The sequence below is a fragment of the Triticum aestivum genome, chromosome 3A, assembly GCF_018294505.1.
Source record: "Triticum aestivum cultivar Chinese Spring chromosome 3A, IWGSC CS RefSeq v2.1, whole genome shotgun sequence".
Classification (NCBI taxonomy): domain Eukaryota; kingdom Viridiplantae; phylum Streptophyta; class Magnoliopsida; order Poales; family Poaceae; genus Triticum; species Triticum aestivum.
In genome coordinates this window covers 706642879-706668237 of record NC_057800.1, presented here as the reverse complement: position 1 = coordinate 706668237, position 25359 = coordinate 706642879, and the positions used below count along the sequence as shown (strand labels likewise).

The 25359-nt window shown below is 44.8% G+C and overlaps 1 protein-coding gene across 1 annotated transcript; it reads right to left on the bottom strand.

Moving 5' to 3' along the window:
* Nucleotides 1-9957: 9957 nt before the first annotated feature.
* LOC123057214 (nascent polypeptide-associated complex subunit alpha-like protein 1) lies at nt 9958-13230 on the bottom strand. The gene is made up of 4 exons (XM_044480308.1): nt 13201-13230; nt 11501-11591; nt 10416-10540; nt 9958-10317 (listed from the first exon to the last, which is right to left on the bottom strand). Exons 1-4 carry the CDS (start codon nt 13228-13230, stop codon nt 9958-9960), a joined length of 606 nt encoding a protein of 201 aa, XP_044336243.1.
* Nucleotides 13231-25359: the final 12129 nt, after the last annotated feature.

The following is a 25359-nucleotide window of genomic DNA, read 5'->3' as shown; positions in this document are numbered from 1 at the left end:
AAACCAAGGCAATGGAGACCAAAGCTCTGATACCACTTGTAGGATCTAGAAGTAGATGTGTCTAGAGGGGGGTGATTAGACACTTAGTGCTAAAGTTGCAATTTTTAGGCCTTTTTGGTTTGAGTGGAGTTTAGGCACAATTTCAACATACACAATACATATCAAGCAAGCATGCAAAGAGTATATGAGCAGCGGAATGTAAAGCATGCAACTTGCAAGAATGTAAGGGGAAGGGTTTGGAGAATTCAAACGCAATTGGAGACACGGATGTTTTTCCCGTGGTTCGGATAGGTGGTGCTATCCTACATCCACGTTGATGGAGACTTCAACCCACGAAGGGTAACGGTTGCGCGAGTCCACGGAGGGCTCCACCCACAAAGGGTAATGGTTGCGCGAGTCCACGGAGGGCTCCACCCACGAAGGGTCCACGAAGAAGCAACCACCCACAAAGGGTCCACGAAGAAGCAACCTTGTCTATCCCACCATGGCCATCGCCCACGAAGGACTTGCCTCACTAGCGGTAGATCTTCACGAAGTAGGCGATCTCCTTGCCCTTACAAACTCCTTGGTTCAACTCCACAATCTTGTCGGAGGCTCCCAAGTGACACCTAGCCAATCTAGGAGACACCACTCTCCAAGAAGTAACAAATGGTGTGTAGGTAATGAACTCCTTGCTCTTGTGCTTCAAATGATAGTCTCCCCAACACTCAACTCTCTCTCATAGGATTTGGATTTGGTGGAAAGAAGATTTGAGTGGAAAGCAACTTGGGGAAGGCTAGAGATCAAGATTCATATGGTAGGAATGGAATATCTTGGTCTCAACACATGAGTAGGTGGTTCTCTCTCAGAACATATGAGTTGGAATTGTGTATGTGTTCTGATGGCTCTCTCCATGAATGAAGAGGAGGTGGAGGGGTATATATAGCCTCCACACAAAATCCAACCGTTACACACAGTTTTCCAATCTCGGTGGGACCGAATCAACAAACTCGGTCGGACCGAAAAGGTAAACCTAGTGACCGTTAGAGATTTTCGGTGGGACTGACATGCAACTCGGTAGGACCGATATGGTTAGGGTTTGGGCATAACGTAATCTCGGTGAGACCGATTACACAAACTCGGTGAGACCGATTTTGGTAATTAGCTAACCAGAGAGTTGGTCAGGCAAACTCGGTGGGACCGATTTGCTCTTTCGGTGAGACCGAAAAGTTACAAAAAGGAAACACTGAATTTACATTGCAATCTCGGTGGGACCGATTGCACTTTCGGTGAGACCGAAAAGTTACGAAAGGGAAACAGAGAGTTTGCAATCCCATCTCGGTGAGACCGAGATCCCTATCGGTAGAACCGAATTGCTAGGGTTTGGCAGTGGCTTATGACAAGTGAAACTCGGTGGCGCCGGATAGGAATAATCGGTAGGTCCGAGTTTGGCTTTGGGTTTAGGTCATATGTGGAAGTGGGAAAGTAGTTGAGGGTTTTGGAGCATATCATTAAGCACATGAAGCAAGAGGCTCATTAAGCAACACCTCATCCCTCCTTGATAGTATTGGCTTTTCCTAAGGACTCAATGTGATCTTGGATCACTAAAATATAAAATGAAGAGTCTTGAGCTTGAAGCTTTAGCCAATCCTTTGTCCTTAGCATCTTGAAGGAGTTCCCACAACCTTTAGTCCACGCCACTCCATTGTTGAACTTATCTGAAACATGCTAGATAGAAACATTAGTCCAACAAGAGATATGCTGTCGTCAATTACCAAAACCACCTAGGGAGCACTTGTGCTTTCAGGGGGGAACCCACACCGGTGGCCATCTTCATCATCCCGGGGCTCTCCATGACGGGGAGGGAGTAGTTCACCCTCGGGGCTGAGGGTATGTACCAGTAGGTATGTGTTTGATCTCTCTCTCTATCGTGTTCTTGAGGTGATACGATCTTGATGTATCGCGAGCTTTGCTATTATATTTGGATCCTATGATGTTTCTTCCCCCCTCTACTCTCTTGTAATGGATTGAGTTTCCCCTTCGAAGTTATCTTATTGGATTGAGTATTTAAAGATTTGAGAACACTTGATGTATGTCTTGCCGTGTGTATTTGTGGTGACAATGGGATATCACGTGATTCACTTGATGTATGTTTTGGTAACTTGCGGGTTCCGCCCATGAACCTATGCATAGGGGTTGGCACACGTTTTTGTCGTGATTCTCCGGTAGAAACTTTGGGGCACTCTTTGAGATTCTATGTGTTGGTTGTATAGATGAATCTGAGATTGTGTGATGCATATCATATAATCATACCCACAGATACTTGAGGTGACATTGGAGTATCTAGGGGGCATTAGGGTCTTGGTTGATTTGTGTCTTAAGGTGTTATTCTAGTACGAACTCTAGGGATGTTTGTGACACGTATAGGAATAGCCTAATGGATTGATTGGAAAAAATAACTTTGAGGTGGTTTTGTACCCTACCATAATCTCTTCGTTTGTTCTCCGCTATTAGTGACTTTGGAGTGACTCTTTGTTGCATGTTGAAGGATAGTTATGTGATCCAATTATGTTATTATTGTTGAGGGAACTTACACTAGCGAAAGTATGAACCCTAGGCCTTGTTTCTTAGCATTGCAATACCGTTTACGCTCACTTTTATCATTAGTTACCTTCTTGTTTTTATAATTTCAGATTACAAATACTATTATCTACTATCCATATTGCACTTGTATCACCATCTCCTCGCCGGACTAGTGCACCTATACAATTTACCATTGTATTGGGTGTGTTGGGGACACAAGAGACTCTTTGTTATTTGGTTGCAGGGTTGCTTGAGAGAGACCATCTTCATCCTACGGATTGATAAATTTTAGGTCATCCACTTGTGGGAAATTTGCTACTGTCCTACAAACCTCTGCACTTGGAGGCCCAACAACGTCTACAAGAAGAAGGTTGTGTAGTAGACATCATACAACTGGTGTGGGCCTTTGCGTTGACGTCGACGCGTACAACTCGTTTACTTTACCTCCAAGGACTCTCATCTATTGCCCTCATATATACCCCATGTAGTCACACCTCAGACGGTTTGTCGTCTCGTGGTTGTAATACTCCTCGTCATAGTGATTGCGCTTTCGTGCGTCCGTGGTTTTCTCCCGCAAGAGTTTCCACGTAAAAATCCATGTCTCCCATGTCTCGTTTATTTCTCGTTATTATGTAACGGTCATGTCTAGCCCAAGAAGGCCTAGACATGTCATTTGCAATCTTGGAGGCCACATGCAACTCTGAAGGGCGGGAGGTGAGGATTTGAGCATTTCTCTCCTTTCCACAAAATTCCAGAAGGTCTATGAGGCTATAACGTTGAGCATGGGTTCTGGATTTCAATAATGGTTCCGAACTCACTCTGTGAAAAAGCTTGGCGTGTTGACTGAAGAGTCTAAGACAATGGAGCAGAGCACGCAAGTGTATCCAAACCTCTTTGAAAAAAAGGGCAGTTGAGGCTTAGGTACTATCGGTACTCAAGGAATTGGTCACAAAATTAATGCATGGATAGGTAATATGCTCACCAACCTTCCTGGGCCTAAGCATGACCGTCACTTATAAAGGACCCAGTGCTCCTCTCTGTAGTGTCCTTTTGGCCTCTAACTATGTTATCAGGATGGTGCTAGCAGCTAGGCAAGCACGATCAGGGTTGAGGTTCCCGAGCGAGGGAGAGCGGTGACATGAACAATGGGTTGGATCGACACACTCTGTTATGAAATATGAGTGGGAGGTATATGGAAACATATAATTTTGAAAGTTCATAAGGGGTGTGGAAGAAATTCTTGAGCTTGTATTTCCGAGGAGGGAAGGCAAGGGGATCACTAATGTACTCGCGCGGTCCCGAAGACTCAAAGATGGCAGTACAATAAGCCGAAACATGTCGATAGGAAGATAGCCACGTGATCACCTGACATAGTCCTAGCGCATTCCGATTCGGAACTTAGATTTACCGTATGCGAGCAAAGCAGGGAGTCAGGACTTGGGGAGTGTAGGTGTACCTCGCCACAGGCCGCCCGCCGTATCATTGGTTGCCGGAATCGCTGCAGCCCTTCTGGGCAACGGCAGGTGGTGGTGGCATTGGTCTCACGCGAAGTGGAGGAGGCAGTGGCTGTTGAGAGTGGGCGAAAGGGCCTGAAGGGAACTAGCCAACAGCCCAAAAAGGTGTTTGCTTGTGTAGGAAGTAGGAAGCAGACCCCCTTGCAATCCGCACATACACAAGCAGGCAACCAACACATTGCTTCTGATTTGGGTATTTAGATACTACACATTACTTCGGACTGCAAATCAGTTGTGAAGGGTATTCAGGAAGGAACGGATGCTGAGCATGGGATGATCATAAAGGAAACTAGAGATTGGATGAAATCTTTTACTTCATGCACTTTTAAGTTTGAAAGTCGAGTTTGTAATACTAAACCTGATAATATAGCTAGATTTTCTCTTTTGTTGGAACAAGAACGCCACATTTGGTTGGGGCAGCCTCATGATTCCAGCATTATCCCGGTAAAGTTGCCATTTGAGTAATAAAGCCTAGCGTATATTTCCCCTAAAAGATAACGAGCAGGCAACCAACACAGTTTACAACTCTCTCTTTCTTCTCACAGCATTACATTCTACACCTTACAAATGCATATGCATCAAGATTGACATAGAAAAACAAAGGTATCTCCAAGAATTTGCACCAAATTAAGAGACCAAGGGTGTGCTTGTTTTTTACCCCACAACAAATTTTGGTCACCTATAAATGAGAAACATTGGCAAGAAAAATGAATTGACAAAAGTGTAATGATACCCCAAATAGTTGACAACTAAACAAACAAAACCCAATTGTTCATTGACAGAGCTTCGCCACAGCCTCCAGCCTCCAGATATGTCATAAGCATAAAGAGGTCGATCATATTTCCATGTCGTCCTTAACTTGTTTTGATCCATGTGGCAAAACAAACTTCAAAGCTGTCTCAAAATCTCATAATGGTTGTAGTTTTTTTACGAGAAAACTTTCAATCTATTCATCTTCAACCATGGTAGCACAACGAACTCTAAAACTAATAAAAATTACATCTAAATCCGTAGACCACCTAGCAACGACTACAAGCACTGAAGCGAGCCGAAGGCGCGCTGCTGTCATCGTCCCTCCCTCGCCGGAGTCGATTAAACCTTGTTATAAAAGACAGTCGGGAAGACGTCGTGCTAAGGCCCCATAGAACCAACGCACCAGAATAACAACTGCCACAGATGAAGAGTGTAGATCAAAAGGATCCAACCTGAATACAGACGAATGAAGACGAACGACGAACAGATCCGAGCAAATCCACCAAAAACAGATCCTCCAGAGACACACCTCCACACGCCCACTGATAAAGCTAGACGCATAACCGGAACGGGGGCTAGGCGGGGAGACCTTTATTCCATCTTCAGAAAGCCGCCGTCGTCTCGCCTTCCTGAGCAGGATACAAACACTAACATAACTCAAAAAAGATCTAAAAACGGAGCCCTCCCACTAGCAAGAGCCGAGATCCACTCCGCCTCCATGGCCCTCAGGCCACCGGAGACGGGATGGACCGGCGCCAGTGGGAGGTAGAAAACCGGAGAGTTTTTGAGGCGGCGGCTGGCTGGTTTCTGGTTGCGTGGAATCAAGACTGCTTTTACCTAGATTGTAGCATGTAGAGTACGCCCACACAATGGCTGTAGTTAGGAAGAAAACCCAAAATCTACATAGAATGACATATGTTCTAGAACATAGAATGGCATCAATTTGTAGCAAAATTTTGGCACAGCTAATTCAGATTTTTCCCATAAGAGCAAGGAGTTTGTTGATCATCACATTGTAGCAAAATTTGTAGTTAGGAATTTCGTTTTCAAACTCATGGAGAAGCGGACCCACGAACACACACAAAGTGAATTTGTGTTTGTCCTCCACACTGAGTTAACTGAACAAGAGGAAACAGAGGACATAAAACAGAGTAGCCTGTCCACAGTAGGTTTTCAGGCAACGAATGCCAAATTTCCATTCTACTTCTCCAGCAACAAATGCTGGTTTATTTATACATGGAGACAACCAACTCATAAAACAACTCTCCACATTCTTGTTAAGATGGCATACAACGTCCTGGACCATGTCCACCACAGTGCCCATGCAACACACTCATGACTATTCCAACAAATGAAACTTGTCATAAACTAACTTGTTCACTAGTGCAACACATAGTAATCCCTCCATCCCAAAATAAGTGTCACACCTCGAGTACAACTTTGTACTAAAGTTATTATTAAGTTGAGACACTTACTTTGGGACGGAGAGAGTGCATCACAAGACTAGAACAAGGTTAATACTAACACCGTGCAGCTGATTAGGATTTCCACTAGAGGACAAGGAAAGACATTAAAAGGCCTAGAAAACGTATATGGGAATAGTTTCAAATGAAACACGAATAAAATCTCAAGTTCAAGATGGCATGAAGGAAGACTTTTATCCAAACCCAGCTAGGATGGAACCCGCTGCCAAACTCACCCTAGTGCCATGGTGCCGCACGGGCTTCTCGATTCTACTCATGTGCAGACATATAACATTGAATTGAAGCACCATAGTGTCAAGATTTTATGTTGTGCTAGATGGTATGTTGATTTCAGTTTGGATTTAATTGACACAGGGATAAGATTTACAACAACATAGCAGGGATCAAAGGGGAAAATAGAGGCTACAAAAAAGAAAGACAACAATAGGCTATTATGCACCTGCAACAGGAATGACTTGTCTGTAACCTTCCCTTTCACATACTTGGGGGCACCACTAAGCTTCAATAAACCTAAAATGCAGCATCTTATGTACCTTATAGAAAGAATCCAAAGGATATTATCAGTTTGCTCTTAGTATCTTAGCTATGATGGCAGGCAACTCAAGTTAATGCAGTACTGTCATCTTTACCCACATTCCTTATGAGCTGCTTGCTTCTTTACAAGGGCATCATTGAGCAAATTGATAAATACAGAAGGCATTGCTTTTGGAGGGGAAAAGATCTGGAGAGAAAAAACCCACTATTGGCAGCTTGGGACCTTATTTGCAGACCTAAAGATAAAGGTGGCCTTGGCTTCTTAAGTCTCTCCATCCAAAATACCTGTTTACTGCTCAAGATGGTGCACAAATTGATAAACCATGACAATATTCCTTGGGTTGAACCTTGTTTGGGAGGTTTACTACCAGAAAAGTACTTCTGATACTCCTCTGGCTGGGTGCTCTCTCCGGAGTGCCCGAGGTGTTGATAGGTGCCGGCACTTTGGAGTCTTTGAGCTGCTCCCGCCGCTGAGCCCTGCCCCAGGAAGGGCGCTGCACGCGTGGAAAAGAAGACCCGCCGCAGCTGAGCCACCCGGCCAGATCCGAGGGCGTCGTCCGGTGGCGGCGGGGGAGGGCGAACGGAGGGGTGGGGGCGAGGAAAGGATGCGGAGGGGCTGCCTCGGCCGCCGCTTGGGGAGGCGGCGCGAGGCGGAGTCGGGAGAGGGAGGGGTGGGAGTCGGGATCGACCGCCGTTTGGCATTTACAGGACCTCTCCAATCACTTCCATTTACCGCTGTCAGAGGAAGCTTATTTGCAATTTCAGGAGATGGAAGAATTTTTGCAACCGCTGGTTTTACATGATGATCCAGATGTTTGGCAAATGCCTCAGGGGTCAAATGCTTTAAAGTGTCGCGGGCTTACCAACAACTCACCAATTTCCCTGTGACAATGCCACTTATCAAGTGGAAATGGGCAACCTGTTGTTAGCTTGAGCACAAAATTTTCTTCTGGCTACTGGCAAACAATAGACTGCATACCAGAGCTCTTTTGATGTGAAAGAACTTCTATATACCAAGATATACTTGTGTTATGTGCAATGCAGGCATATTGGAAACCAGGACAATCTTTTTCTCCACTGCCCATTTGCTCAACTCTGTTGGGCATATATCTGTCCAACTTGGACTCGAAATTTTATGGGCGTATAGGAATAAGTTAAGGTCCTCAAACAATTACTGCAGGTACCTTTTGCCATGGAAATAATCATTCTGGTGACTTGGGCAATCTGGACCACAAGGAATGATTTCATTTTCAAAGGCACACAACCAAACCTCTACAACTGCAGAAGAAAATTCAAGGATGAGCTCAAATGGATCATTTACAGAGCAAAAAGGAAGGAATACTGTGGATTTTCATACTAGATTCAGGCTTTCAGATGAACACATTTCCTCTTGGCACAAATCCTTGCACTTGTTATTGTAACTTTAGTTTTCCTTTAGTTTTACCTGTACAGTTTTTTGCTTCTCTAGGTTTCCTTGTTTTTCCTTTTTCTATAGTGTATGTTTTTCCTTTGGGCCTATGGGACCTTATTATTCTTTTGTACCTTTTTTAAATCAATAAAAATAGGGCGGGAGGTGGTGATTCGAGCATTTCGCTCCTTCCACAAATTCCAGAAGGTGTATGAGGCATACTGGTTCTGAACGCACTCTCTGAAAAGCTTGGCAAACAAGTGTTGAGTGTAGAGTCTAGGGTGAGCCAAGAAAATGGAGCAGAGCATGAGCATGACCGGCACTTATAAAGGGCACTTGAGGCTTAGGTACGATCGGTACTCAATTTGGATGGATAGGTAATGTGCTCATCAACCTTCCTCTGCCTAAGCATGACCGGCACTTATAAAGGACCCAGTGCTCCTCTCTATAGTCTCCATGTGGCCTCTAACTATGTTATCAGGACGGTAATAGCAGCCAAACAAACACGATCATAGTCAAGGTTCCCAAGTGAAAGAAAGAGCAGTGACAATAATCAATGGGTTGCATTGACGCAATACGTTATGAAATATGAATGGGAGGCATATGAAAACTTATCATCTGAAAAGTTCACATCAGTGGTCAGAGAATTCCAGGAGCATCTATTTCCAAGGAGGGAAGGCAGCGGCATCACTGATGGGTTCGCGCATGGGCAAAGGTTGGAAGATGGCAGTACAGCTCAGCCAAATTCCTCCATAGGGAGATAGCCACCTGCGACAAATCGAAAAGTGGAAAAAAAAATTCGTGCTGTAAAAATGAATAAAATATTTTTTTCCTCTGTCCCCCCTCGATTGCAGCCCATGCTCACCAGACAAAGTCCTAGCGCATTCTGATTCGGAACCTAGACTTACAATATGTAAGAAAATCGAGGGAACAGGAACTTCAGTGTACCGGCACATACATGAGCAGGCAAGGCAACCAACGCAATCTACAATTCTCTCTTTCTTCTCACAGCAGTAAAACTAAAACTTAGTAATGCATATGAATCAGATTTGACCAAGAAAAGCAAAGGTATCTCCAAGAATTTGAACCAAAGAGACCAAGGGTTTTTGCCCACAACAAATTTTGGTCACCTATAGGAAAAAAACATTGGCAAGCAAAATGAATTGACAAAAGAATAATGATACATCAAAAAGTTGAGAACCCAGCAAACAAAACCCAATTGTTCATCGACTGAGCTTCGCCACAGCCACCATCCTCCAGCTCCGCCATACGCATAAATAGGCCGATCTTATTTTCATGTCGTCATTAACTTGTTTCGATCCATGTGGGAAAACAAACTTGAAAGCTGTCTCAAAATCTCACAAGGGCTGTAGTTAGTTAACAAAACACAAAAGCTAGCTAGAATGACATATTGTCTGGAACACAGAATGACATCCGTTTGTAGCAAAACCTGGCAGAGCCAATTCAGATTTTCCCATAAGAGCAAGCAGTTTGCTGATCATCACATGTTTAAACGCCTCCAAAACCTACATCTCCAAAAAAAGGTGGCATTCACCACGCTCTGGAACCATACCCGCATCCGAAACAACATGCTCCAAAATACTGTTTCAGCTTTCAACAGAGACACAGAGCCTCCAATTACGCAGCTGCAAAATTCAAGAGGACATGACCAAAAGACAGCATTGATCCAACCCCCCTATTATCAGGACACAACTCCACCTTCCAGGACGTAGTTAGTCAACTCCATGATGGCGCTGACAATATCGCCATCCGCAGCCTTGAGTGCCTCCACGGCCCCGGATCTCGACACAGAGGCCTGCATCATCACGAGCTCGACGTCCTTCTTGTCAACACCGGTCTCGTCGACCTCCTCATCATCTTGGACTGCTGCCACGGAGGGCTCACCCATCGAATTGACCCTGCTCGGGCCCGGCGCCTTGAACTGCTCCGCTTGTGTCTGCAGCTCAGTGTTCAGGTCCTCGAACTTGATCTCCCCGATAATGACATAGGTTTCTGAGTGTGAGCTCTTGAAGACATCTGGCTTGGAGAGGACAAACGTAACCTGCAATTGTGTTGGAGAAGGACTTAAGAAAATATGATAACCACCAGCATATAATTATGCTCCAGGGAGCAATGTCGTAAAGTGGTTAAGATGTTCACGGTCTTGCTCTTTTTGATAGTTACACAGTTCACACCAGTAATGACCTTCATGCCAAGCTTCTCCATGGCTTTCCTGCTCTTCTTCACACTCCTTGTCTGCCTAGATCTTCCACTAGCATCACCTCCTAATCCCAGAAAGCACAGACGCATAATGTCAGATTTTCAAAATTTGCAAAAGCCCAGAATTCTACAACTGGACATAGTTCACTTTGTGGATTATTATCTGTAATAGCTGAAAATGGCAAGTGTAACATTCATACAACACTTAAACTTTTCTAAAGCAAGATTGGACAGAAACTGTGACTGCAATCAAGTCTTCTTGGTATCCATTGTCGATTTTGGAATTTTTAACATCTTAGTTTTGCCACTTAGGGTAAGGTACAAAGGATTAGCTATTCCTATAATGGAAATACCAGCATCAGTTCATACTAAATGCATTGAAATGATTCACCTACCAAAATTATACTTGCAAAAGCAAGATTTTACATTCAGGATTTGTTCCTATCAAACTAAATGCTATAGCTGAACATTCATGTATATGTTAATGCAAGTTAAAATTGATACAAAGTGCCACCTCAGTACATACATGAGTATTATATACAAATGGCAGGAAGTACTCAAGAAACTATAAATTGTGTAAATAAGCAGCGCTGAATAATTCAGCAATAGGTGAATATGATACGGTTCCAAACAATTGAAATATAAACCACAAAGGCATAGTGATGGTACTGAAAGAACAGAGTATTAGAACAGGTACAAACTGGTCAGTGTCTAGTCTTCAAATAAAAAATAGGTCAAAGTGAACCAAAATAGGTAAATATGGAGTTTGTATCATTGAGGAACAGATCAGATAACAATTTCAAAATTATGAAAATGCCAAAATTTAGCCCAATAGAAACAAAATAATCCATTGATTCAGGAGTTGAATAAGCAACATTTAATTTAAAATTCGGGTATGGGCAATAACCTCAGATGTTTTAATTTATGTTAGAACTTACAAGGCAACATTATGATAAGAAATAGGCTTATCTGTAACTAAGTGGCTACTTGAACTGAATAGAAGGAACTACACAATTTGAACATACCCTCAACATCATCGTCATCATTTTCATCCTCATCCTCATCATCGTATTCATCGTCGTCGTCATCATCATCCTCAAGGATTGGCTCATCTCCCTGAGAGTATGCATTACAAAAATCGTATTACTGGACCGTCGTAAGTATTAAAGACCAAACAGCACTCCCTTAGAACAGGGCATATGCAGAGTGCGGGGAAGCAGAGTTAGCCGTAGGCACAAATGAAAGAACAGTGAAGAATCTAACAACATTATTATCTTTCCAGCATGAATATGTGAGCACATACTAAGTAGCATCAGCAGAAGATAAACTGAAATGACACTCCAGAAGATAAACTGAAATTACACGGAACTACTCTCTGCTTTGACAACAGAACGTATGCTGACACATTTTTATATTGTTGGTACAGGAAATACGCCATAAAGCATATAAGCATACACACAAGATACTTAGGCTACTAATCGACTTCCAAAGCTAATTACAAACAAGCAAGGAATCATTCCCACTGTAGAAATCATCAAAGGTGGATGATTTATCTATGCTCGCTTAACATTCCTGTCAGATTTGTATCCATAAGACAAAGCAGTAGCATTTCAGCTTGCAAACTAGAGATTGCTCAGAAAGTGGACCACAAACTGTACATAATTAGGACAAATTGCAAACAAATGAAGAACTACAACGTATGTAACAGCAAAGTTAGGAGCAGAAAGATGAAAGGTTAGGCCTAAAAATTAAACTCCCAGCTGGACTAGTGAGCATGGATCCCGTATGTGGGGGTTCATGGAGGCCTGGGTTGGCCTGACCCGCTGCCCTTCACAGTGAAAACTGGGAGGGGAAAGTAAAACCCTAGCCTAGCTAGGAGGTGCTTGGGAGCGGCGGGATAGGAGAGGGCCAAAGGAGGGAAGGGAGACTGCGATGGCAGGAAGAAGGGAAGAGACCCGCTTGAGCTTGACCCGTGCCCTCTCTGGTGGGTGTAAACTAGGCCTAGACCGTGTAATTTGGGCCAGTTCGCCCATCGTTCAATGCCCGTATTCTTGGCCCGTCTTGGCAATCTACCAATAGTACCTCTTTTAGTGGGTGTAAATAAACTAGTTTCATGGTTTGAACTTTTTAATTTGGCTCTCCTAGCTAAACAGGCGTGACGTATTCTACAAAACCCAGAATCACTCAATGCAAGAATTTTAAAGGCAGTATATTTCCCTTTGTGCTTGATTTTGAATGCAGAATTGGGTAGTCACCCAAGCCAGATTTGGAGAGCAGTAGTAGAAGGACGTGATTACTCAAGCAGGGTTTGGTACAGAGAATTGGCAACGGAGCTTCAACTCATATATGGTCAGATAATTGGATCCCAAGGGATGTCATGTTGCGCGGCTTGGGCCCCTATGGATGCCGGGTAACCAACCCACCTTTGCTTGTCACATATCTTATTGACCATACAGCTGCAAGATGGGACATGGAGCGACAATCAGAGGTATGTTTACTAATTGATATTCCATCTATTCTTAATATCTTAATCTGTACAAGTGAGGTAGAAGATAGTTGGGTGTGGCACTTTGAGAAAAGTGCCTGCTACACTGTCAGATAAGCGTATACAAGATGATGATCGCTACAAAGTATGTGTTGGAAGCTTGGATCGACGGTTCTGCTGGTTCCTCCAGTACTGATAGAGATGTGGCCATGTGGAAGCTATTATGGAAAACACCCGTACCAGCGAGGCACCATTGCCAACCGAGGACATACGGGCTCATAGGAAAATGTCCACTACCAGCACTTGTGCTCTTTGTGGTGCGGATGACTCTTGGAGACACTAGTTGCTCGAGTGCAATATGGCGAGGTGTGTTTTTCCACTTGTTAATGGTGATTTGGCGGTATGCGAGACAACTGAACTAAGTGCCAGGCGGTGGCTGTTTGTGATGATTGATTCATTATCACATGAGACATTTGTTAGTTGTCGGTCACCTTATGAGCCATAAGGTGGGTACAGAAAAAAGTGACACACTAAGAGGTTTATCAAAGCCCCTCAGCTGCACACGAGTTCATTAAAAGATCTGTAGTGGAACTGGAGACGACAACACAAAAGTAGACAAGGGCGCCAGCTGAGATTAGAAGAATAGTGGCAAGGCCTAGGGTGCCACCTCAGGGTTTTGCAAAAATCCATGTTGACACAAGTGTGGCAAAGTCCGCGATAAGTGGAGTAGCATCCACAGTGTGTCGAGATGATGTTGGATGGTAGTTGGGCGGCTCATCTCTCATTGTCCGGGGATCATTGATGTAGCTACACTCAGGACGATGGAATGTAGAGAAGCATTGGCTCTTGCGGAAGACTTGATGATTCAAAATTGTATAATCGCCTCTAACTCAAAGTAGGTGGTGAACGACATTGACATGAAAATGAGCTTGATCCGGTATTGGGCGAGGATTTCCATCAATTGGGATGGGATCTTCATCTGGTGGACCACCATCCATCATTTCTTCTTGAATGATAACTAAAGGGCCGAGTGCTGAGGGAGAGTTTCGTCAGCACGACGGCGTGGTGATGATGTTGATGTTCTACTGACGCAGGGCTTCGCCTAAGCACCGCTATGATATTATCGAGGTGGATTATGGTGGAGGGGGCACCGCACACGGCTAAGAGATCAATGATCAATAGTTTTGTCTATGGGGTGCCCCTGCCCCCGTATATAAAGGAGCAAGGGGGGTGCGGCCGGCCAAGGCGAGAGGCGCGCCAGGAGGAGTCCTACTCCCACCAGGAGTAGGACCCCCCCTTTCCTAGTTGGAATAGGATTCGGGAGGGGGAAAGAGGAGAGAGATAAGGAAGGGGGGCGACGCCCCCCTCTCCTTGTCCTATTCGGACTAGGGAGGGAGGGGCGCACGGCCCAGCCCTGGCCGCCTCTCCTCTTCTCAGTAAAGGCCCACTAAGACCCATTTACCTCCCCGGCGAATTCCCGTAACTCTCCGGTACTCTGAAAAATATCCGAATCACTCGGAACCTTTCCGATGTCCGAATTGTTGGGGAATGTAGTAATTTCAAAATTTTCCTACGCACACGCAAGATCATGGTGATGCATAGCAACGAGAGGGGAGAGTGTGATCTACGTACCCTCGTAGACCGACAGCGGAAGCGTTATGACAACGCGGTTGATGTAGTCGTACGTCTTCACGCCCCGACCGATCAAGCACCGAAACTACGGCACCTCCGAGTTTTAGCACACGTTTAGCTCGATGACGATCCGCGGACTCCGATCCAGCAAAGTGTCGGGGAAGAGTTCCGTCAGCACGACGGCGTGGTGACGATCTTGATGTTCTACCGTCGAAGGGCTTCGCCTAAGCACCGCTAAAATATTATCGAGGAGTATGGTGGAAGGGGGCACCGCACACGGCTAAGAAAACGATCACGTGGATCAACTTGTGTGTCTAGGGGTGCCCCCTGCCCCCGTATATAAAGGAGCAAGGGGAGGAGGCCGGCCGGCCCTAGGGCGCTCCAAGGAGGAGGAGTCCTCCTCCTAGTAGGAGTAGGACTCCCCTCTTTCCTACTCCTACTAGGAGGGGGGAAAGGAAGGGGGAGAGGGAGAAGGAAAGGGGGACGCCGCCCCCCTTCTCCTAGTCCAATTCGGACCAAAGGGGGAGGAGGCGCGCGGCCCACCCAGGCTGCCCCTCTCTCTCTCCACTAGGGCCCATGAGGCCCATTACTTCTCCCGAGGGGGTTCCGGTAACCCTCCGGCACTCCGGTTTTCTTCGAAATTACCCGGAACACTTCCGGTGTCCGAATATAGCCGTCCAATATATCAATCTTTATGTCTCGACCATTTCGAGACTCCTCGTCATGTCTGTGATCACATCCGGAACTCCGAACTAACTTCGGTACATCAAAACTCATAAACTCATAATATAACTGTCATCGAAACCTTAAGCGTGCGGACCCTACGGGTTCGAGAACAATGTATACATGACCGAGACACGTCTCCGGTCAATAACCAATAGCGGAACCTGGATGCTCATATTGGCTCCCACATATTCTTCGAAGATCTTTATCGGTCAGACCGCATAACAACATACATTGTTCCCTTTGTCATCGGTATGTTACTTGCCCGAGATTTGATCGTCGGTATCTCAATACCTAGTTCAATCTCGTTACCGGCAAGTCTCTTTACTCGTTTCGTAATACATCATCTCGCAACTAACTTATTAGTTGCAATGCTTGCAAGGCTTATGTGATGTGCATTACCGAGAGGGCCCAGAGATACCTCTCCGACAATCGGAGTGACAAATCCTAATCTCGAAATATGCCAACCCAACATTTACCTTTGGAGACACCTGTAGAGCTCCTTTATAATCGCCCAGTTACGTTGTGATGTTTGGTAGCACACAAAGTGTTCCTCCGACAAACGGGAGTTGCATAATATCATAGTCATAGGAACATGTATAAGTCATGAAGAAAGCAATAGCAACATACTAAACGATCAGGTGCTAAGCTAATGGAATGGGTCATGTCAATCACATCATTCTCTTAATAATGTGATCCCGTTAATCAAATGACAACACATGTCTATGGTTAGGAAACATAACCATCTTTGATTAACGAGCTAGTCAAGTAGAGGCATACTAGTGACATTTAGTTTGTCTATGTATTCACACAAGTATTATGTTTTCGGATAATACAATTCTAGCATAAATAATAAACATTTATCATGATATAAGGAAATAAAATAATAACATTATTATTGCCTCTATGGCATATTTCCTTCAGTCTCTCCCTTGCACTAGAGTCAATAATCTAGCTTTGGTGTTGATCATGTTTTGCTCGTGGAAGAGGCTTAGTCAACGGGTCTGCAACATTCAGATCCGTATGTTTCTTGCAAATCTCTATGTCTCCCACCTGGACTAGATCCCGGATGGAATTGAAGCGTCTCTTGATGTGCTTGGTTCTCTTGTGAAATCTGGATTCCTTTGCCAAGGCAATTGCACCAGTATTGTCACAAAAGATTTTCATTGGACCCGATGCACTAGGTATGACACCTAGATCGGATATGAACTCCTTCATCCAGACTCCTTCGTTTGCTGCTTCCGAAGCAGCTATGTACTCCGCTTCACATGTAGATCCCGCCACAACACTTTGTTTAGAACTGCACCAACTGATAGCTCCACTGTTTAATGTAAACACGTATCTGGTTTGCGATTTAGAATCGTCCGGATCAGTGTCAAAGCTTGCATCAACATAACCATTTACGATGAGCTCTTTGTCACCTCCATATATGAGAAACATATCCTTAGTCCTTTTAAGGTATTTCACGATGTTCTTGACCGCTGTCCAGTGATCCACTCCTGGATTACTTTGGTACACTAGTGCATAACCGGGCAATAGCACCGGTTCGTAAGGCCCTTTAGTGCTGGTTCCATAACCGGCACTAAAGTGTGGTCACTAATGCCCCCCCTTTAGTATCGGTTCAGCACGAACCGGTGCTAAAGGGCAACCACGTGGCACGAGCCAGCTCCGGGGGCCGGGAGCCCTTTAGTAACACCAACCGGTACTAAAATGTTTGGGGGGTTTTTGGTTTTATGATTTCTTTTTCATTTAATTTTGTGTTTCCATTTTAATTCTTTTTCGTTTGCTGGTATTTTACGATACTACACATTGTACACGTTATGCATATATATATATATATATATAAATAGAATTTCTAGTAGAACCAATCATATATATATCATCAATGTCTCACAAACCACCATACTAATTCACACATACACACATGTATAGCTATATACAATTTCTCCTACATATGCATGTTGCCTTCGGAGCCAGTTGCATTAGCCTAATTGGTGCCTTCGGAGCACGATGACAATTGGGAGTGGTTCATGACCTGGTCGATAGGGGCGGTAGCGGGTAATAGTATTCTCCCTTCAGATTTATGACCCGGTCGAGCAAAAATCCCACTATTTCCTCTTGAAGTGCTTCTACGCGCTCCATTTCTAGGAGCTTGTCCCGCATGTCTTTGAACTGTTAAGAAGGAGATCAATATGCATGTGTATTAGTTTTGTGACTAGATATCGATAATGGTGTAAAAATTGTGAATAGTGTTCTGACAAGCGTACCCATTCTTGTCATTGAGATCTGCTCCTTTCGGACGCCATCATGCGAATGTTCTCGCAAACGCAGAATGCACACGGATCAGTCCCCTGCGCCTGCTTCAGGGCCTTTATTACGAGAATGGAATTTAATTTGATCAGATAATAATTAATCAAGCATGATAATTAAAGAGATGGCAGCTAGCTAGCTAGCTAGTACTACTTAATTACTTACCTTGGGTCGAAACCATTTCAGCTGTCGTTTCCATTCGCCTTCCGTGACGCTGATGAACCTTGCCCAAGCCCTGCCCGCCGACAAAGAAAATGAATAAAGGGGTTATTAAATAGTTCATATCATAAAATGACGAACTAAATAGGCCGAGATATATAGTTAATAATGATTGAAATTACCTGTTGACTATCCCAAACAAGATGTTATAGTCACTATTTGCTTTGAGTAGTGAGTCTAGTATTTGAACTGTTCCGGCGTCAACTTTAATGATACACAAGATCCAGTGAAATCTGCATGCACACACGTTTGCATGTCTTAATTAAGCGGGCATATGTAAGCAAAAACATGTAGCTAGCTAGTAGGAAAAAACAGAGAATTTGTAGTACAAGAAAGTGTGACTCACTGGAAGTTGTAAGGAAGTAGTATATCTTCATTGTATTTGAGGCGCTTCAAGAACTCTAGCATGCTGTCCTCTACGTGATTTTCATAATGCTTGTTTATTTTCCATGTGTATTCATTAACGGTGTTTGGGTCAATGAACCCAATGCCATAGCGTCCACCTTTTCTCATTTCATACATCTTCATCCTGCATAATACCACAGAAAAGAATATAGTGAGGATAATTACAGGTAATGATTGATCAAAAGGATCACTACAGCTAGCTTGAGACTTAAATTACAGAAAGAAATCACTTACAGACAATAGCAACTGACGATAGATTTGTCGAGTGCGTCTTGATTGTATAACTGAAACAGTTCAGAATACTCAACAATCACAACATTCTCATGGTAGTAATGATCCTTCTTGACTTGCACCATGAGGGACTCTCGATCGGATCTCTTGGTAATGTCCATGTACCATTGATGCAATTCATACATTCTCGTTGGGAGCTTCTTGACCTCTTCTGGCTGGACCAAAGGTTGGCCCGGGGCATATTTCCATTTTATTTCCTCCTCTGTAAGCACAGACATGTCCTCGATCTTGAGGAGTTGTCCAACAGTGATGTTGAGAGTTTCAGCCTGCATTATATGCTCCTGGGTTATTACCACATCGCCCACCTCGGGAACGTAAATTATTTGCCCACAATAATATTGGGCACGCGTACTGTCATGTGTTGTTTGCGGCACAACAAGCGGGGGGATCGATTGCGCCGCCTGTTCTCCCAGCTGGGCAACGGTTTTCCCGCATTTTTTGACAGCTGCTTCTTGTTTGCTCGAGCTCGAGCTCGCCTTCTTCTGTAGACATTGTCGATGTAACTTCCTGATGTGGCGCTCATAGTCTGTGTCAACAGGCTTAGGAGCTGGTGGTTGAGCCATACGAATGAAGTGGTCAACTACTTCCACATGCACTTTCTCCCTTGGCGGCGGTGGTGGTTTCGGTCCAAAATGGGCGTCGACTTCTGCCCGCACTATGGCATTGGTTTACTCCTCGGTCCTATCGTAAGCCCTCTCAGGAAGAGGAGTAGTGAGGTTTGGACCATATTTATATCACTTGCCTCCGCCTGTACTTCCTGTACTATGACCTCGACTCGTACCGCTACGCACCATAGCTGCGGGGTGTCTCTTCTGCGATTGCTGAGGCGGCGGAGACGGCTGAACGGGCTGAGTTGGACGAGGAGGAGTGGCCTGAAGCTGTGCCAGACTTGCAGTGGCCTGAGGTTGTGCCGGACTTGGAGGAGGAGTGGACGTTTGACGATGTGTCGGACTTGGAGGAGGAGTGGCCTGACACTTTGCCGAACTTGGAGGAGGAGGAGTGGCCTCACGCGTTGGTGGACTTGGAGGAGCGGGAGTCTGCTGACTCGGTGGCGGACTTCGACGAGGAGTCGGGTGACGCAGTGTCAGTGGCCTTTGAAAGATGATGCAATCCTTTCTCCATAGGATGATACGATGTTTGGCATCTCCGAGTGTGTGCTCCTCGTCACCTCCAGGAATGTCAAGCTCTAGCCTCGAATATTGGTCCACCACCTCATCAACCACGACACGAGCATAGCCTGCTGGAATCGGGTTGCAATTGAAGGTTGCATCGAGGGAATTTGTATAAGCAACGCCGTCCGCCACCTTCAAGGATATGTTCTTAATTTTGAAGTGTAGCTCGCAGTTAGTGTTCTCCGTGATATCATCCACGGGGTATCTATCCAGCATTGCGTCAAACGGGACGGAACCCACACTGCTTCTCGGCATGGATGGGGCGGTGGTATCCAATGCTGGATCATCCGCTAGCTGCTGCAGCTGCTGAGACCCCCTTTGCTGGCTAAGTGAGTCAATCTGCTCCTGCTGCCGCTGGAATTTGATTGCCAAGTCCGCGTGCGCTGATTCTAGGCCTTCAAGGCGTTCATAGTCGAGATTCCTCTGCTCCTCCTCCATCTTCCTCTTCTTTGTTGGAAATATGCCCTAGAGGCAATAATAAATTAGTTATTATTATATTTCTTTGTTCATGATAATCGTTTATTATCCATGCTAGAATTGTATTGATAGGAAACTCAGATACATGTGTGGATACATAGACAACACCATGTCCCTAGTAAGCCTCTAGTTGACTAGCTCGTTGATCAATAGATGGTTACGGTTTCCTGACCATGGACATTGGATGTCATTGATAACGGGATCACATCATTAGGAGAATGATGTGATGGACAAAGACCCAATCCTAAGCCTAGCACAAGATCATGTAGTTCGTATGCTAAAGCTTTTCTAATGTCAAGTATCATTTCCTTAGACCATGAGATTGTGCAACTCCCGGATACCGTAGGAGTGCTTTGGGTGTGCCAAACGTCACAACGTAACTGGGTGGCTATAAAGGTACACTACAGGTATCTCCGAAAGTGTCTGTTGGGTTGGCACGAATCGAGACTGGGATTTGTCACTCCGTGTAAACGGAGAGGTATCTCTGGGCCCACTCGGTAGGACATCATCATAATGTGCACAATGTGATCAAGGAGTTGATCACGGGATGATGTGTTACGAAACGAGTAAAGAGACTTGCCGGTAACGAGATTGAACAAGGTATCGGGATACCGACGATCGAATCTCGGGCAAGTATCGTACCGCTAGACAAAGGGAATTGTATACGGGATTGATTAAGTCCTTGACATCGTGGTTCATCCGATGAGATCATCGTGGAACATGTGGGAGCCAACATGGGTATCCAGATCCCGCTGTTGGTTATTGACCGGAGAGTCATCTCGGTCATGTCTGCATGTCTCCCGAACCCGTAGGGTCTACACACTTAAGGTTCGGTGACGCTAGGGTTATAGAGATATTAGTATGCGGTAACCCGAAAGTTGTTCGGAGTCCCGGATGAGATCCCGGACGTCACGAGGAGTTCCGGAATGGTCCGGAGGTAAAGATTTATATATGGGAAGTCTTGTTTTGGTCGCCGGAAAAGTTTCGCGCATTATCGGTATTGTACCGGGAGTGCCGAAAGGGGTCCGGGGGTCCACCAAGGGGTCCACCTGCCCCGGGGGGCCACATGGGCTGTAGGGGTGTGCGCCTTGGCCTATATGGGCCAAGGGCACCAGCCCCAAGAGGCCCATGCGCCAAGAGATAAGGGAAAGAAAGAGTCCTAAAGGGGGAAGGCACCTCCTAGGTGCCTTGGGGAGGATGGACTCCTCCCTGGCCGCACCCTTCCTTGGAGGAAGGGCCAAGGCTGCGCCCCCCCTCTCCCTTGGCCCTATATATAGTGGGGGAAGGGAGGGCAGCCGCACCTAAGCCCTGGCGCCTCCCTCTCCCTCCCATGACACATCTCCCTCCTCCCGCAGCGCTTGGCGAAGCCCTGTTGGAATCCCGCTACTTCCACCACCACGCCGTCGTGCTGCTGGATCTCCATCAACCTCTCCTCCCCCCTTGCTGGATCAAGAAGGAGGAGACGTCGCTGCTCCGTACGTGTGTTGAACGCGGAGGTGCCGTCCGTTCGGCGCTAGGATCATCGGTGATTTGGATCACGACGAGTACGACTCCATCAACCCCGTTCTCTTGAACGCTTCCGCGCGCGATCTACAAGGGTATGTAGATCCACTCCTCCCTCATTGCTAGATGACTCCATAGATAGATCTTGGTGACACGTAGGAAAATTTTGAATTTATGCTACGTTCCCCAACAGTGGCATCATGAGCTAGGTCTATGCGTAGTTTCTATGCACGAGTAGAACACAAAGTAGTTGTGGGCGTTGATTTTGTTCAATATGCTTACCGTTACTAGTCCAATCTTGATTCGGCGGCATTGTGGGATGAAGCGGCCCGGACCGACCTTACACGTACTCTTACGTGAGACTGGTTCCACCGACTGACATGCACTAGTTGCATAAGGTGGCTAGCGGGTGTCTGTCTCTCCCACTTTAGTCGGATCGGATTCGATGAAAAGGGTCCTTATGAAGGGTAAATAGCAATTGGCATATCACGTTGTGGTTTTTGCGTAGGTAAGAAACGTTCTTGCTAGAAACCCATAGCAGCCACGTAAAACATGCAAACAACAATTAGAGGACGTCTAACTTGTTTTTGCAGGGTATGCTATGTGATGTGATATGGCCAAAAGGATGTGATGAATGATATATGTGATGTATGAGATTGATCATGTTCTTGTAATAGGAATCACGACTTGCATGTCGATGAGTATGACAACCGGCAGGAGCCATAGGAGTTGTCTTAATTTATTTATGACCTGCGTGTCAACATAAACGTCATGTAATTACTTTACTTTATTGCTAACCGTTAGCCATAGTAGTAGAAGTAATAGTTGGCGAGACAACTTCATGAAGACACGATGATGGAGATCATGATGATGGAGATCATGGTGTCATGCCGGTGACGATGATGATCATGGAGCCCCGAAGATGGAGATCAAAAGGAGCAATATGATATTGGCCATATCATGTCACTATTTGATTGCATGTGATGTTTATCATGTTTATACATCTTATTTGCTTAGAACGACGGTAGTAAATAAGATGATCCCTCATTAAAATTTCAAGAAAGTGTTCCCCCTAACTGTGCACCGTTGTGAAAGTTCGTCGTTTCGAAGCACCACGTGATGATCGGGTGTGATAGATTCTTACGTTCGAATACAACGGGTGTTGACGAGCCTAGCATGTACAGACATGGCCTCGGAACACATGCGAAACACTTAGGTTGACTTGACGAGCCTAGCATGTACAGACATGGCCTCGGAACACAAGAGACCGAAAGGTCGAGCATGAGTCGTATGGTAGATACGATCAACATGAAGATGTTCACCGATGATGACTAGTCCGTCTCACGTGATGATCGGACACGGCCTAGTTGACTCGAATCATGTAATCACTTAGATGACTAGAGGGATGTCTATCTGAGTGGGAGTTCACAAGATGAACTTAATTATCCTGAACATAGTCAAAAGGTCTTCGCAAATTATGTCGTAGCTCGCGCTTCAGTTCTACTGTTTAGATATGTTCCTAGAGAAAATTTAGTTGAAAGTTGATAGTAGTAATTATGCGGACTAGGTCCGTAAACTGAGGTTTGTCCTCATTGCTTCATAGAAGGCTTATGTCCTTAATGCACCGCTCAGTGTGCTGAACCTCGAACGTCGTCTGTGGATGTTGCGAACATCTAACATACACATTTTGATGACTACATGATAGTTCAGTGCGTAATGCTAAATGGTTTAGAATTGAGGCACCAAAGATGTTTTTGAAACATCGCAGAACATATGAGATGTTCCAAGGACTGAAATTGGGATTTCAGGCTCGTGCCCACGTCAAGAGGTATAAGACCTCCGACGATTTTCTTAGCCTGCAAACTAAGGGAGAAAAGCTCAATTGTTGAGCTTGTGCTCAGATTGTCTGAGTACAACAATCATTTGAATCGAGTGGGAGTTGATCTTCCAGATGAGATAGTGATGTTTCTCCGAAGTCATTACCACCAAGCTGCTAGAGCTTCGTGATGAACTATAATATATCAGGGACATATATGATGATCCTTGAGATATTCGCGATGTTTGACACCACAAAAGTAGAAATCAAGAAGGAGCATCAATTGTTGATGGTTGGTGAAACCACTAGTTTCAAGAAGGGCAAGGGCAAGAAGGGATACTTCATGAAACGGCAAATCAGCTGCTGCTCTAGTGAAGAAACCCAAGGTTGAACCCAAACCCGAGACTAAGTGCTTCTGTAATAAGGGGAACAGCCACTGGAGCAGAATTACCCTAGATACTTGGTAGATGAGAAGGCTGGCAAGGTCGATAGAAGTATATTGGATATACATTGTGTTAATGTGTACTTTACTAGTACTCCTAGTAGCACCAGGGTATTAGATACCGGTTCGGTTGCTAAGTGTTAGTAACTCGAAATAAAAGCTACGGAATAAACGGAGACTAGCTAAAGGTGAGATGACGATATGTGTTGGAAGTATTTCCAAGGTTGATCAAATATCGTACGCTCCCTCTACCATCGAGATTGGTGTTTGCGTTGAGCATAGACATGATTGGATTATGTCTATCGCAATACGGTTATTCATTTAAAGAGAATAATGGTTACTCTGTTTATTTGAATAATACCTTCAATGGTCTTACACCTGAAATGAATGGTTTATTGAATCTCGATCGTAGTGATACACATGTTCATGCCAAAAGATAGTAATGATAGTACCACCTACTTGTGGCACTGCCACGTAAGTCATATCGGTATAAAACGCATGAAGAAGCTCCATGTTGATGGATCTTTGGGCTCACTTGTTTTGAAAGGTTTGAGACATGCGAACCATGTCTATTGGTGTATATGCATGAAGAAACTCCATGCAAATGGACCGTTTGGACTCACTTGATTTTGAATCACTTGAGACATGCAAATCATACCACATGGGCAAGATGACTGAAAGCCTCGTTTTCAGTAAAATGGAACTAGAAAGCAACTTGTTGGAAGTAATACATTTTGATGTGTGCAATCCAATGAGTGCTGAGGCATGTAGTGGATATCGTTATGTTCTTACTTCACAGATGATTTGAGTAGATGTTGAGTATATTTACTTGATGAATCACGAGTCTGAATTATTGAAAGGTTCAAGTAATTTCAGGGTGAAGTTGAAAGATCGTCGTGACAAGAGGATAAAATATCTATGATATGATCATAGAGATGAATATCTGAATTACGAGTTTGGCACAGAATTAAGACATTGTGGAAATTGTTTCACAACTAATACAGCCTGGAACACCATAGTGTGATGGTGTGTCCGAACATCATAACTGCACCCTATTGGATATGATGCATACCATGATGTCTCTTATCGAATTACCACGATAGTTTATGGGTTAGGCATTAAAGACAACCACATTCACTTTAAATAGGGCACCACGTAATTCCGATGAGATGACACCATATGAACTATGGTTTAGAGAAACCTAAGCTGTCATTTCTTAGAAGTTTGGGGCTGCGACGCTTATGTGAAAAAGTTTCAGGCTGATAAGCTCGAACCCAAAGCGGATAAATGCATCTTCATAGGACACCCAAAACAGTTGGGTATACCTCCTGTCTCAGATCCGAAAGCAATAAGGGATTGTTTCTAGAATCGGGTCCTTTCTCGAGGAAAAGTTTCTCTCGAAAGAATTG

Coding starts and splice junctions, on each gene's coding strand:
- LOC123057214 (XM_044480308.1), bottom strand. CDS start 13,230: ATGTCCTCGGTTGGCAATGGTGCCTCGCTG. Junction 11,592..13,200: donor TTGGCAATGGTGCCTCGCTG/GTACGGGTGTTT, acceptor GCATACTCTCAG/GGAGATGAGCCAATCCTTGA. Junction 10,541..11,500: donor TGATGACGATGATGTTGAGG/GTATGTTCAAAT, acceptor TTCTGGGATTAG/GAGGTGATGCTAGTGGAAGA.